The sequence below is a fragment of the Hyalella azteca genome, unplaced genomic scaffold (assembly GCF_000764305.2).
Source record: "Hyalella azteca isolate HAZT.00-mixed unplaced genomic scaffold, Hazt_2.0.2 contig1778, whole genome shotgun sequence".
NCBI classification, from domain to species: domain Eukaryota; kingdom Metazoa; phylum Arthropoda; class Malacostraca; order Amphipoda; family Hyalellidae; genus Hyalella; species Hyalella azteca.
The window spans coordinates 5950-20382 of NW_025932078.1; the positions used below are offsets into that span (position 1 = coordinate 5950).

General features: G+C 42.4%; 1 protein-coding gene across 1 annotated transcript; it reads right to left on the minus strand.

Moving 5' to 3' along the window:
- Positions 1-275: 275 nt before the first annotated feature.
- LOC108672111 lies at positions 276-13155 on the minus strand. The gene is made up of 12 exons (XM_018159736.2): positions 12194-13155; positions 10974-11082; positions 10209-10400; positions 9984-10079; positions 9144-9276; positions 8594-8821; positions 7913-8146; positions 7436-7565; positions 6688-6758; positions 6077-6185; positions 5532-5643; positions 276-4857 (listed from the first exon to the last, which is right to left on the minus strand). The coding sequence occupies exons 1-12, from the start codon at positions 12583-12585 to the stop codon at positions 616-618; spliced, it is 6048 nt and encodes a 2015-aa protein (XP_018015225.1). The 5' UTR covers positions 12586-13155; the 3' UTR covers positions 276-615.
- Between the last annotated feature and the right edge of the window lie 1278 nt (positions 13156-14433).

Below are 14433 nucleotides of genomic sequence, written 5' to 3' on the forward strand. Positions count from 1 at the left end.
CAGCGCATTTTCTCATTTATGGAAAAAGGGCGCTATTGTGTTCGTCATGTCCGTCCGTGACTTCACGTTTTCGTGGATTTTAAGAATACTTTAAAACGTGTCGTGATTTAGATTATAGTTTTAGATTGGCCTTTCCAAAAATATGGAACATGGCCCAGGTCTTGGTCTCAGGTCCTTTAATTAATACAGGACTTGCCTTCCTTGAGCCATGGAAAGAAGAACTTCAACTGATTTATGCACGAGAATATGCGCACTCTGTCACTTACTGCAGGAAGTCCTGATCTAATTTTTTCATTTGACGGCAAGAGACAAAACTTGAAATTTTGGTTAATGTTGCAGGCTAATTTCATCACAACATTAATTAGCACACGATCTATTATTTAATGGCGCCAGTGCCCACAATTCAACAACTCATTCTATTTCGCTCATTAAAAGTAGATCCTTTAAGACAACGAAACATATTACCAACCCCTAGCAAAAGTACCTTAAGAACTTTTTGTTCACTCCATCGTCTTAGTTAGTATAGAATATACTAAGAATTTTTGTTGACCCGAATTAATAATAAAATAGTTGCTCGAATACAGCTGTTCATAGGATGAAATTTGGGCTTCAACCCTACCCTACAATCGGTGGGTCAAGTTGAATTGAAATGCCTCCACGCCCTCTGGCTCCAGCATCTAAGTTAGGGTTTTGAACAGACGCGAAATTTTGAAATTCTGAAACAGATGGGCCTTGGAAAGCAATACTCCTTAAACGAGAAACTATTCTGCCATCGATAGTATGCTGTGAATTAACATGGTCGACGACGGAGGTTTGAGGAGTTAATGAACTGAAACTCCTACCGTCTCCAGATGCTCTATCGTTGTTGCCAAACGTCAGAAAATGTGACGAAGAGGCCTCCCTGAAAAGCGGATCACGATAATCACTAGCTGTCAACCCTCCAGAATGCATTCCGTTTTCTCTAATGTTGCCCGCGGCAGCTTCAACCGCCGGCAATGGAGGTGACCGATGCCCCGAAAAATCACCGCTAACATCCGTATTGCTCTCGTATATTCTATGAGGAGTATCCCCTGAACTCTTGTAAATATTTTGAGGTAAGCCTCTGGGATAATGCTCTGTGGATAAGCTTCTTCCCCCAAACGAGAAGCTGTCGTCAAATTCATCATTAATAGGGACAGGTGTTGAAGGCAAAGAATGATGAGGTTCTAGGAGTCTTTCGTGCATTGTCAATTCTTTGGGGAGATTTTGGTTCATTGTCGCTGGATCTCGAGAGCCTTTAAAAGTAGGTGGAAAACGAGCACTGTACTCACTTGATGTCAATTCCGATGGGCTAGTGAGGAAGGATTTATAGGATAAGCTAGGACCTGAAATGTAGCTTTCGGAGTACTGACTATTAGGCTGAGCATTGACATTTGAATTTGCTCCATGATAAAAGTTGACCAAAGGCTCAGGAAGTGCCGGGCTAGGCAGAAGAGAGGCATAAGATGAATCAACAAAAACAAATTCGTCCAGCAAAGCTGACGAGTCGCTAAAACTCGAAGTTTCAGGAATATTCGGAAGAGAGGGCCCAACATTATGGTTAACGCCATGTGCTCCAAAGTGTTTAGGAGCTGTATCATAAATGACGGAAATTCCAGATTTGTAGTTTGGCTGTTTCAAGTCGCCGTTTTTCGCACCAGTGTCAAACTGGTGCTCTTGTTGCCATAATTGAGACTGATCGGGTGCGTTGACTGGACGGACTCCTCTGTCTGAAGATGTATAATGAGGGTTTGGATCAAGTGCGTAACCCACGAAATCGCCAGCCAAATCTGGTTGTGATATCACACCGTTGTTAGACGAGGCGATCTCTGCGTTCGGATGTCCAACCAGCGGTAAATTAGACAGTGGCCTTTCGTGACGATAGTCGAAAGAAACTAAATCAGCGTCGGGTTGCGGTACATCTTTCAATTGTGAAATTCTGCCAGCCTTCGTGACATCATGAGATACAGGCACTTTCATGATCGAAGTTTTGTCGTAAATTTCCAATTTGCGTTCTTTTCGGCTTTCAGATGAATTTGCGGGTTTGGCATTGATACTGTCAGCATCATTTTGAACATCGCTCCCGTTCGAGCTTTTCGTGTCAATAACGTTTCGCTTCTCTGACAATCCTGTTTGTGATTTCAATTCAACATCCGACGAAAAGTTTGACACTTTGTGAGGATCTAATGACTGAACTATTGCAACATTTGATCGATGATCGCCCACTAAAACTCTAGGATAGGAAATTTCAGACGCCTGATAAGCAGAATCCGTAACGGAAGCCAATTCCTTATCACCTGAGTTCCTATGGAAGACTTGTTCGGAGGGCAACGGAGGAGGAGCAACTAAACGGGTTGGAAGGGCTGTCAACGGGTTGAGTTGATAAAACGGATAGTTCGGAGGAAGATCTTTGGGGATTTTAATCGACTTCGGTAAAAGTCTGAAACTTGGAGAACTTTTCCCTCCTTTTTGGTTGTAGCGATGATGGTTACGAATTCGCCGTCGTCCCAGAGGCGGCTCAGTTCTTCGCTGACTGGTGCCCGTTCCCAGTTGCCCGCCATCGCTACCGGGAGCTACATTTTCGGTTACTTGGAAATGAGTGTTTTGAGGAAGAGAGAACGAAATTAAAGGGTTGAAATGCTTGTTTGGCGCATCTGGCATAGGATGCGGTAACTCATGTGTGGTGTACGATGAAATAATCTCGCCCTGCGAAACTGCAGCGTGCTTCGCACTTTGTACATTAATTGTTGGTAATATTGCACGGTTTTCATCTTCACTATGAACAAATGAATCGTCTTCCGTTTCTTCAGAAGATCTGCGACCGGAAAAATAACTCCATGAGTAGGGAAACCAAGATTCCGTCGTGGTTGTAGTTGACGACGGGTTTTCGGAACCCATGGATTCGGTATTGGCGACGAGTTTTCCTCCTTTAATGCGCTCCGTCAAATTACTTTGACTTTCCAATCCAGAAATTGTCGTATTTGATCTAATTTCATCAGTGACAGCTTGAGTCGGAGCCTCAGTTATTGGACTGTCTTTGGTAAACGAAGCGAGTTGATCAGCAAAAAGTTGTGGGAAGTAAGCTGTAAGCCGCGCAAGGTACGATGGAGCGCTCGTGGTGCTAAGGACAGGTGCGTTTGTTGTATGTTCACCCCGATCACTGCTATGATCTTTAAAGCCATTTGGAGCAGCAGGAGGTCTCAAATTTACAGAAAGAATCGGCATTCGCTCAGAATCATTTCCTTTGTGTTGGAATTTGATGTTGTGGTGCGGGCCGTTGTGATACGAATCATGACCGTGCGAAATGTATCTATCAATAGGCGGACTTGGGCGGATGCTGCTGTCTCCATCTCCTGCTGCCATCATTTCCGGTGAAGGAACGTTGATGTTTCCTTTACTTGCTGTACTAGCATCATCTTTTTTCATCTTTTCCCGTGAGACGTTGGTTCGTTTACTTGTTTGCAGATTCGCATTGTTGGTATTGCTTGAGCCGGGGAACAATGCACGTGCTCTCTCATTCATTGGAACTTCTCCATCAACAAGGCTATTGTACAAAATGCCTGATGCACCCAAACCCGAATCGTTGCCATTAGGAAATTCTGATTTGTTGACAAAATCTCTCATGTAGGCCGCTAAAGGATTGTCGGAAGAGTGCCCGTTGACATTATGCCTGTTTAGCATCAGTAGAGTTTGACCTGTAACATCACCGTTTTGGAGGATGTAGCCAAATTGGTAAGGAGATTCATCAAGCTGGGCTTTTTGATCGGCGAGTTCAGACTTTGCCACATTGGTTGCAGTAGATTCTGAATTGATACTTTGACTATTACTGTGCGTGTCTTCTGACTGCATCGACCCTGATGGCGAATCAAGTCGAGGGCTGGAAGAATTAATGGAACTCAAATTAACAGAAATTATTTCTTGCGATGTCACATTCTTTGAATTAATCGCATAACTTGCAGGAGCCTTGTTGTGAAGACTAGTTAGCCCCCACAGTTTTGCTGGTGTTTCGTTCACTTTTATGACGACTCTACTGCGCGACGCGTTGAAATTATTTGGCCGTAGTACCACCCCGGGCATTAGGTCTTCCATTGTAGTCGTAATTTCAAAATCGAGGTCTTCGTTATCATAGGAGTAACCAGATTCTTCCATGCCCTCCGTCATGCTCGCTGGGTAGAGATTGGGAGCTGGTCCGTCTCTCAAGTTGGATCCGTTGTTGTGAGTTTCGTTACCGCTGACGCGGAGCACTGTTTCAGATGAGCTTTGACCAAAATCTTCGGGAAGGGGCATGGATGTGACGACAAGCGTTGGAGGTAATTTGGGTTTGTACTCTGTTGAGTTAAGGTGTACCACGTGATGGTTATAATCAAAGTAATCGTCGTAATTATAGGTCCAGTGCAAGTTGGTGTGCGCCACGTCTGGAGCTCCATGAGGAGGGACAAATTTGTACACAGTTCCTGAAGGCGCTGATGGAAGAGAAATGGAGAACGTCGATGAAGCAGATGGTGCAGAAGCTGGTGAAGCAAAAGGAGGAGAATGATTCTCAGACGGAGGCTCGCGAGATCCAGGGAAACTAATAACAACTGATGATTGAGGAGGATTTGTCTGGACGTTACCGCCCATGTTGACGGATACTTCGCTAGTGGGAAGGTGACTGTGGAAGGAAGGTTCTTTAGGCCGGATGGCGCCACCGGCCTCTTGCTTGTTCGATGATTCAGGAACGATGACGGAGACGTTGGATCCTTGCGTGCTGATGACGGTGTTGTGCTCGATGATGGTAATGCCTGACGTGGCGTTAGTACGAGTGTTGGGTGACGGAGTGACATTCAGACCAGGACGGGCCTGCAACGAAAAGCGTGATGAAGATTTAATGGGCACGAATATTGAACAATAACAAGTAATACCAAGCAGATTACTTCTTGAAAATTATATCGTTTAAAGTTTATTCTCTAGTCCTGCATTCCTTACATGCGTTTCAGTGCATATTTTCCAGCTCAGAAAAATCTCTCATTTTCTAAAATTAATCTCACCTATGAATACTTACTTCAATGCTTATAATTATGAGCACATCATTTATCAAGCTAGAGATTATATTTAATTTAAAATCAATTATTGCCAGCGAATTAAAAATATGTTAAAAAATGAAATGAAAAATTGAGGATACTCTGTATTCAAAACTTAGCGATTCTTTTGACATACAATATATTATAAGCGTATATTTGAAGGCATAATAAACATATGATTGAATGAAAATTATGAGCAGTGGTGATTGCTGGAGTGGCTGTCTGTGTTGTGATTGCTGGAGTGACTGGTGATTGCTGGGGTTATTGCTGGAGTGACTGGTGATTGCTAGAGTGACTGGGGTGATTGCTGGAGTGACTGTGGTGATTGCTGGAGTGACTGTGGTGATTTCTGGAGTGACTGGTGATTGCTGGAGTGACTCAAGTGATTGCTGGAGTGGTTGTGGTGATTGCTCTACAGCTCATCATATATGTGGGGGTGTCCCTGTAACTGACAGGGGGGATGGTGCGCCAGGGCGTGAAGCGCGGGGTGCAGGCGGTTGGTTGCAGACGCGCCACGAAGGGCACGCCGCTCTCCAGCGTCACTCCCAGCTTGCAGAACGATTGACTGCAACAAACACTTGCGTTAACTCGTGTTCGATAATGGTTCTAATTAACCAACACAATGTTGCCTGCTATTTTTTCACGTTGTCATTAATAGTTTTATTCAATCAAAACAGTATTGCCTACCATTCTGTCACATTGTCAATAATGGTTTTAATCAACCAACAATATTGCCTACTATTTTGTCACATTGTCAATAATAGTTTTAATCAACCAACAATATTGCCTACTATTTTGTCACATTGTCGATAATAGTTTTACTCAACCAATACAATATTGCCTACCATTCTGTTAACTCACGTCCATCGGAAAATTTGCGTAAATAACGCTTGCAATCATTATAAGGTATTTTACTTGCGTTAATAGAAGTGGCTGAAATTTGTTACGTCATTGCACGTGCGATTATTATGTATTAATAATACTAGCAGGCAACCCACATGTTGCCGAAGCTGTCCATGATGGACACCTTGTCGATGGCCCAGCGCTTGGAGCCGGAGGACAGCCATCCATCGTACGCTGTGTACAGCAGCTGTACGCTCGTGATGCCTGCACAGCAAACGTGTATGTACTACGAGTAGAGTAGAATAGAAGTGTCGGCACAGAAGAAATAGGCCCATGGCCTGTTGCCGATTCTTGAATTTTTCGTGACTTGATTCACAAGGGATCCCGCCTTTGGAACCCGGTCTTTCTATAACTGACGATTGATTGAAATCGCTGCTGGACTTATTGCCTGGAGTAAATCTAGTCTGGTAAATAGTAAAGCATTGCTAAATCAATTGGACTAAAACTAAATAGTATAGTTTATACTAAATTTAATGTTAGATGGCAGAATTTACTTGTTTATACACGTACGATTGATGACCAGAGAATTCGTTGATTTAAATTATCAGGAAGTGGAACCATTTTTCAGATGACGGTAGACTGAAAGGCAAGTTTTGAGAAGTAGTTTTTGGTTCCACTCCCTGATAATTTAAATCTACGAATTCTCTGGTCATCAATCGCACGTTTATACTGAATCTATATAAAGTAGATTGAAATATTCATTCACCTGTGATGGCAGGATGAGGCACTAGGATTCGCACGGTACTCGAGCCTGCCTTCAGCTCTTCGTCAGGCATCCTGTAGGACGTTTCCGAGTTAATAATTGTCTAATTATTACTGATTGTCTAATTAGTAAAATATGTTTTCATGAAAATCTCATCTAGAATGTAGAAAATATTTAATCCAAGTACGTTTTGTAACTCAGATCCTCTGTCTAAATTTCTGAACGATGACACTTTTACCTCAAATTTAGAGTTTAATTGAGACTATGAATTTTCACTGCATGAATTTGCATGAATTTTGACTGATGGAGACGTGCGTAAAACATCCGTCTTCATTGGTATGAGGAATGGTAACCTTGTGAAGGGAGGGAATAGCAACCTGTTAGAGGCATGGACGTAGATAGGGGAATGGACGCCTATGTGAAAGGTATGGTCATCTGGTGAGAGGTATGGGCATCTGGTAAGAGGTATGGTCATCTGGTGAGAGGTATGGGCATCTGGTAAGAGGTATGGTCGCCTGGCGGGAGGTATGGTCACATGGTGAGAGGTATGGACACCTGGCGAGAGGTGTGGACACCTGATGAGAGGTATGGTCACCTGGTGAGGGTAATGGACACCTAGTGAGAGGTATGATCATCTGGTGAGAGGTATGGACACCTGGTGAGAGGTATGGTCATCTGGTGAGAGGTATGGACACCTGGTGAGAGGTATGGACACCTAATACGATGAATGGTGACATAGAGGAATGGTCACCTGGTCAGAGGAATGGTCTCGTTGATGCCGTCTGCCCCGATGAAGGTGACGTCTATCCTGCCGTAAGTGCTGACGGCGCTCAGCAGGGGCGGCCCCCCCGAATGCTTCAGCGACACCTTGTATTGGTTCGCTGCTCAAGTCCACACCAGAAGTGATTAAATAGTTTGCATGTCATCTGATGCATTCACAATTGCATCAGGAAATACACGAGTAGGACATTCAGAGTGATCATGCATTTCCGCCTTGCTAGTGCAAGTCGTGTACACGATCAGAATGATGTGTACATCGTGCAGGTCGTGTAAATGTATTTAAACAAATTATTAAGCAACCGAGCGCTATCTTACTTCAAATTAAAGACCAACAACGAATTAGTGTACGTGCATGCTGATATGACTACATTTTGGGGGAAACACGAGTTCCTAGTATTGCTGGGCCCTATATTTTTATACAATATCGACCCGAACTGCAAATGCTCACCACAGAAAGGCTCAGAGTCTCGCGTGACAAGGTAAAGCTGCCCCCGACCCTCAGCCTTGTCTGAGTAGTAGCCCATGTTGCCGCAGCCCGCGCACGGAAAGCAGTCCCCCTGCATGAAGGCGTCGTAATCCGTGCACACGAACGCGGGGAACCTGCACACCGGCGCTATGGACTCCACGAAATACTTGTAACCCCGCCGGTGGTTGCACAGAGAACGTCCGTCCCCTTCCGTGGCTGCGTGAAGGAGACATTTGACACTTTATCACTAATGACTGCGCTCGGAAAAATAAATGGCCAAAGTAATAGTGAGTCAGTTATACACCCCCATCGCGAGCAAAGAACGTGAAAAAATGGGTCATGATAACCTACACGAGGACAAACGTGTATCGATGTTTGGACAAAGTTTCGCACATTTCTTTGAGTGTGTGATGCATGTGCGTGTTACAGAATACCTCATTGCTTATGAAAGCGACAGATCTTCAAAGTAATGAGGTAATTTATCTCTCACCCTCATGACCAATATTGCGCTAATTAATTACCACACAATAATATTTATTTGATGTTCCGTTAAAAATTAAATGTTATTAACGTTGAACCATTGAATCAACGACCGTCAGAATAAGTGTTGTAATGAGAATGAACAATAAACAAACAGGAAACATAATTTGATATTTGACTCACGCCACAAAATATCGGACACCCCGCCCACGAAGAGGTTTGTGCATCCCTTCTGCATCCTGCCGCCGTTGGGGTAGAAGTCGACATGCCCCATGGCCTGGTAGGCGCCCAAGCCGCCGCGTATCAACGAGTCTGCGTTAGTGTGGATCACGTCAACGAACTCTGCGTCGGAGGAGTCCAGGCGAACTGATGGGGGGAAGTTCTCGAACAAAGGTCCTGCTGGATCCAGCCCTGCCAAATGTTTGTTTTCGATGAAGAATTATAAGAGTAAATTATTTAAATTTATTAGTATCAAATGTATTAAACTTTTAAAAGACTTTTACTTACAGTTTGAAAATATAATACTTTAGTACTATCAAAAGTATTACAATTTTCCATACGTCAACGTTATTTCCATAAATCAACGCTTTTTAAAGCAAATTTTTAACTGTTTTTTAGATACATTTGATTTTATTCATATTTATTTAGCTAACTCATATTCAAAATAACAAGGACTAGAATTCTAGTACTACAACGTGTATTGATGAAGATTAACAATGGCATCACAAATCACCTGAAATTCGTTTGAATTTTAGCTTCTTGCCAGCGTGGCCAGACACGTGAGCGCCCAGCGAGAAGCCGATCAGATGGAACTTGTCCAGCGAGGTGTTGGTTGCCTTCATCAGCGACTCTACCATCCGTCCAACCTAAAATAATCATTTAAGAAATTCAATTTCCGGTCATTAAACACTCTAAAGACACATCTCGTCAAATTGCGTTGGAATCTTGGATAGTAATTTCACTTAAGCTATTGCTAAACAACAATAAATCGAGTGCTCCCTAGCTGGGATGACAACCTTGCCAAGCTCTGAATTGCGCAGCGTGTTAGCTAACCAAAATTTAATATACCCGAATACTTGTTTGTCCATAGGATAGCGTGTACTTTCCTTCATAGGAACATCAAAACCAAAAGCAATATTAACTGCAAAAAAATAAAGCACAATTAATCAGTCTCTTACATACAAACACCATATAACCAACACAAGGTTCAGAGTATGGAATATGACTCGGTTCTTGGTGTGGAGTATGACTTTGTTGCCAATATGGGATATTAATTACAGTTCTCGGTACCTGGATCTCGGTATGGTGTATGACTTGGTTCTTGGTCTGGCGTATGACTTGGTATTAGGTATGGTGTATGACTTTGTTCTAGTATGGTATATGAATTGGTGGTTCTAGTATGGTATATGACTTGGTTCTAGTATGGTAAGTGACTTGGTGGTTCTAGTATGGTTACTATGGTATATGACTAGGGTCTAGTATGGTATTTGGCTTGGTTCTAGTATGTTATATGACTTGGGTCTAGAATGGTATATGACTTGGTTCTCGGTATGGAAAAATTGAGGTATGGTACCTGTCGGCCGACGAGGCGCGTGTTGCTGGCGGCGCGCATGTAGTTAGGAACCGTCGCCCCGTTCTCCCAGTCCACGCAGATCAGGTTCACGTCAACCTGCACAAATAAAGAGTATGTCAGATATCACGCTAGTGAAGTATAATATTTATGGTACTTCGAATGGAATGGGTAATAGGCAAGGTGAAGCCCAGAAATGAAACAATCCTAGAGCAAAACAATACTCACCATCGTTAGAAGCGCTGCTCGCATCTCCCGCACCCAGACCCGATGGCAAGAGGACCCGAAGCCATGGACGATCACTTTAGTTAGGCTCTCGGCGTCGAAGTTGCTGGCTTGCATCGACGTTGCGTTGTTGGGGTCAAAAATCTGCGCCGCTTCTGGGTTCTTGCGCGTGAACAGCAGGAACTTCGTGTTGATCTGAGAAGAAGTGTACTTTATTTAATACATCGCTCACGGTTGAAAAATTTATGATCCCGTAGAATCTCTAGGAGAATATCAATTTTGGTAAGACTTGGGAATCCAAAGCGACGTTAGTAGAAGTCAAATAGGAAAAGCAAAGGCGTGTGCCTTCTGTTCTGTTCTGATCGAAGCAAATGTTATTTGATGTTGTCATTTCTAACCACTATACTTGGCTCATTTGTTGATTTCTATGGCAGGACCATGGGTTTGTCACGTAAGTTTACCATTGAAACATTCTGACTCGCAATTAACTCGCGTCGCTGTCCAAGTCAGCGTTAGAAACCGATTAGTTTTAATGAAGCTTCATAGGGTTAGGCAACAATCATTAACCGAAAATACACATTATTTTCAGTAAATTGACAATAAGCAGTAATTAAAGCCAAACGATAATAACAAATTCAAATATAAATGTGATAACTGGTAATTGGGCATACAAGCAATAATTAACCATTCACTTTCACACGTGATCATTTAATGGGCGCCATAATTTCTAATTGGCGCCATAATCGAGAGCCGAGCCAAGGCGCGTACCTCCTCAGGGGGCGAGGGCAGCACGTCCAGGTAGTCGAAGGCGCCGTCGTCCCTGAAGCAGCCCAGGTCCTTGTAGCACACCATCTCCTCGTCGCGCTTCACGCGCCCGCTGACCACACAAGTATAGTATAGTAATAGCAGTATAGTATAGCAATAGTAGTATAGTAATAGTATAGTAATAGTATAGTATATTAATAGTAGTATAGTATAGTAATGGTAGGTAGTATAGTATTGTATAGTATAGTATAATATAGCAATAGTATAGTATCTTCGGCATTGAATAATAGGCCTGGATAGGCCTGTCGCCGATTCTTGTACTTTTCTTGACTAGACTGGCCTTTTGTTCAAATCTTTTCAACGGACGGTAAGTTTAAAATCGCTTATAGATTTCAGTTGTTCCGTAGGGTACGATACGCGCAATCTTAGCCAGCGTACATTTGAAATAAACAATATATAGCAGAATATTAATAAATTGTTACATAGTTCATATATTTATATAATATGGTAGAATATTAATATTCGTAACATTATTTGCATCGCGGATTGTGTAATGTGAAATTAAATTCATTAAATTTACGGACACGAATTTTTAATTTGTGCACAGCTTGTGCGTGAAATAGTATATTAATAAGAGTCATGCATTGAAATTTCTAGTTGTATTTTCAATGTAATTTTTGAAAATGGACACAAGTAATAAATTATAAATAGGGTATTAGGGCATCACCTAAGAGGAGCGTTCCAAAAATCTACTTACGAAGAACTTTTCAGTATAATTAGGAACTATTCATAATCAGTAATGTAATAGTGTTAATTTTCATTGAATATACTTCGAAGAAAAATTGCGTAATGCATGTTAACTAGGTTGATTGGCTCAAGTTAAATCTTGAAAAAATTACAGTGCCGCTGGCCTGGCAGCAATCATGCGCAGGTTTGTCACATCGAACCGCACAAAACCTCATCGGTTTCCCTGGTCAAGCTACATCGGTCATAATGCTGACAAAATGACGTAAAAACTTGCCCCTGTATTTTGTATGATGTCCCAGTAAGAAGAACTTCAATGCAAAGCCTAACTCTTCAGCCTAATAGAAACATGAAAAAGAAGTTCACACAAGAAGGTTTTTAGCCTGCAGTGTTAGACGGCGACGCTACCAACTTTTTGGTATTAATAAAAAAAACATTTCTGGACTCACTAACACTAAAAAAAGAAAAACATCACTCACTTTCTCAACTTTCGCTGCAGTTTCCTTATTTGATACGCAGCAACACTGGTGAAAACTGCCTTGTATATCTCACGGTCGTTGGCTTCGTCTTTTGATTCTTCTTCAGGGTCTGCTAGGCTGAGAATTTTGTAGGAGAGTTCTTCGATTTTCCTGCGCTCAGCTTCATCAGAACTGATAGCTGCAGAGGAGGATTTAAGCCACCTTTTCAATGCCATATCTCGAACCTCAGCTGAAGTGACCTCCCTCGAACTGTGCACTGACATCTTAGACGTCGAGTCCATTGAAGGTACGAGGTCTTCCGTGATGAAGTTCGTTGATGGCTCTGGACGAGCCAACAGCGTGGTCTCATAGCCACTTTCGGGAGCATCTTTAGCAGAAGAAAGTGCTTGCATGAAACCACTGAGGTCTGCGTGAAGCCCTACGTCATCGCCAGCTGCTTTAAGCAACTTCTGCTTCCAAGTGCGAAGATCGATACGGTCTAAGCGCACCTCCTTTGCTTTCTGCAGCTGCTGCTCCAATTCTTGCAAGTAAAACTGCTCGGCGGTTGTTCCCACTTCATCATAATCAGTAGATTTTGTAAGATCTTGAAAATTTTCGTCCTTGACAACAATTTTTTTGGTTGATTCGGATTCTGTGTCGTTTAGCAGATTACTGGGCGAATAAAGCTCATCATCTTGGATACCTCCAACGAGGTTCTTTTTAGAATTTTTGTTGAACAACTTCCGATCCGTTCTTTTCGCTTCATCTTGGCTTTTGGGAAGCCATTGCTGTTCGTCCCCATGACTGCTTGGGGAAGCTTGTGCTGGAGTTAAGGTAAGTCCCCTGCTGAGGGGGGCGATGCTCAGCTGCTGTCGGAACGACACATTTTGGGGAGCGACGGGAGATAGGAAGAGGGATGTGTAAGGGGGCGCCGGGCCTGGGGTGCAAGTCGCGTGTCTAGGGCTACTCAGGACAGCTGCCAGGATCACTGAAACAACGAAAACAAAAATAAATTATAATAATCAACGTTTAATAACGGTTAATATATTCTAAAATGGGGAAAAGTAAGCGCTGCAAATAATTCCTTTACATGATCTGCAGCACATTTCGGGAACATAAAAAAAGCTTGATGCTTAATAAACGCATGTATTATAACAAAAATATATATATAAATAAAATACATGCATCATAAAACAGAAAGTAAAAACGCCAGCTCAAACACGCATTTATCGGTACACTCTGCAATAGTCAATCAAAGTGGAATTGAAGAAAAACGAGGAGGCCCTTATAACCAATTTTATAGCATCACTGGCGTCTTATATCAACACGCTTTCCACGCTCGGATTCAGCGTCCAGAAGAGTCCCGTTGAACAGGTTTCACTTGTCTCGAGGATGACTAGGAAGGAAAAGAAGAATGATTATATATAGCCGAGAAAGACATGGTCTTTAGTTACATGGATCCGTTCACATAACTGAACTCGAAAAGAAAGTAATGGGTTGTGAAACTTTCTCTCTTACTGTATAATAAAGCTGTAACCGAGGCAATGCGGGGCAAAGACGTATCGTTTGTGAAAAACATAGCCGCGATGTGAAGTGAAACTCCCGTACGGGTGGTGACTTTAGGCTTATAGCTTCCAACCCAATGGCGCTGAATTGTAATAAATTCAGATAAATAACGGGCAGTTAAATGCAATGGATGAGCGTTTACTCATTTGGGTTTAAGACCACGAGATTCCTCTACGCTCAGAAAAATAGCGTTTAATATTGTGCTAATACTAATACCATTTCTGCGCGTATCACGATACGCCCTATATAGTAAGACCAAACCGGGTCAAGATGACGCATAAAACAAAGAAAAGTCCATCGCTATTTAGACCAAGTCACCTTATTTCTCTGAGTGTACACAACGGATAACGGCTTCAGTCCAACAGTTAACAGTGAATTCCAACGTGGAATTAAATTTCGGGGGCACGAAACTGATGCCATCACTTGCACACGTCTGATGATTCCAAAATAGATGTCTGGATGTCCGACGGTGAAAGTGAAAACTCTCGTCATTAAATTTAAATTGAGTTCATGATGAATATGCTTAGTAATTCATAACCAGAAGCACAAAATGAACTATTATAATTAACGATAATGCACTATATTTTGTGGTTAACATTTTGGCGACCTAACATACTGAAAATTCTTGTTCTTTAGTCAATCACATGTTGACAAGAAAACAATTGACAATTGTTATCTTGTTTACAGCATACAGT

Bases quoted from the DNA above. Each gene is read 5' to 3' on its own strand.
- LOC108672111 (XM_018159736.2), bottom strand. From the start codon at position 12,585: ATGCAAGCACTTTCTTCTGCTAAAGATGCTCCCGAAAGTGGCTATGAG. The intron at 10,080-10,208 runs GTGAGTATTGTT...TTATTTGTGCAG, and splicing joins GAGCAGCGCTTCTAACGATG to GTTGACGTGAACCTGATCTG. The intron at 8,147-8,593 runs GTGAGTCAAATA...TCCTTCACGCAG, and splicing joins GGTGTCCGATATTTTGTGGC to CCACGGAAGGGGACGGACGT.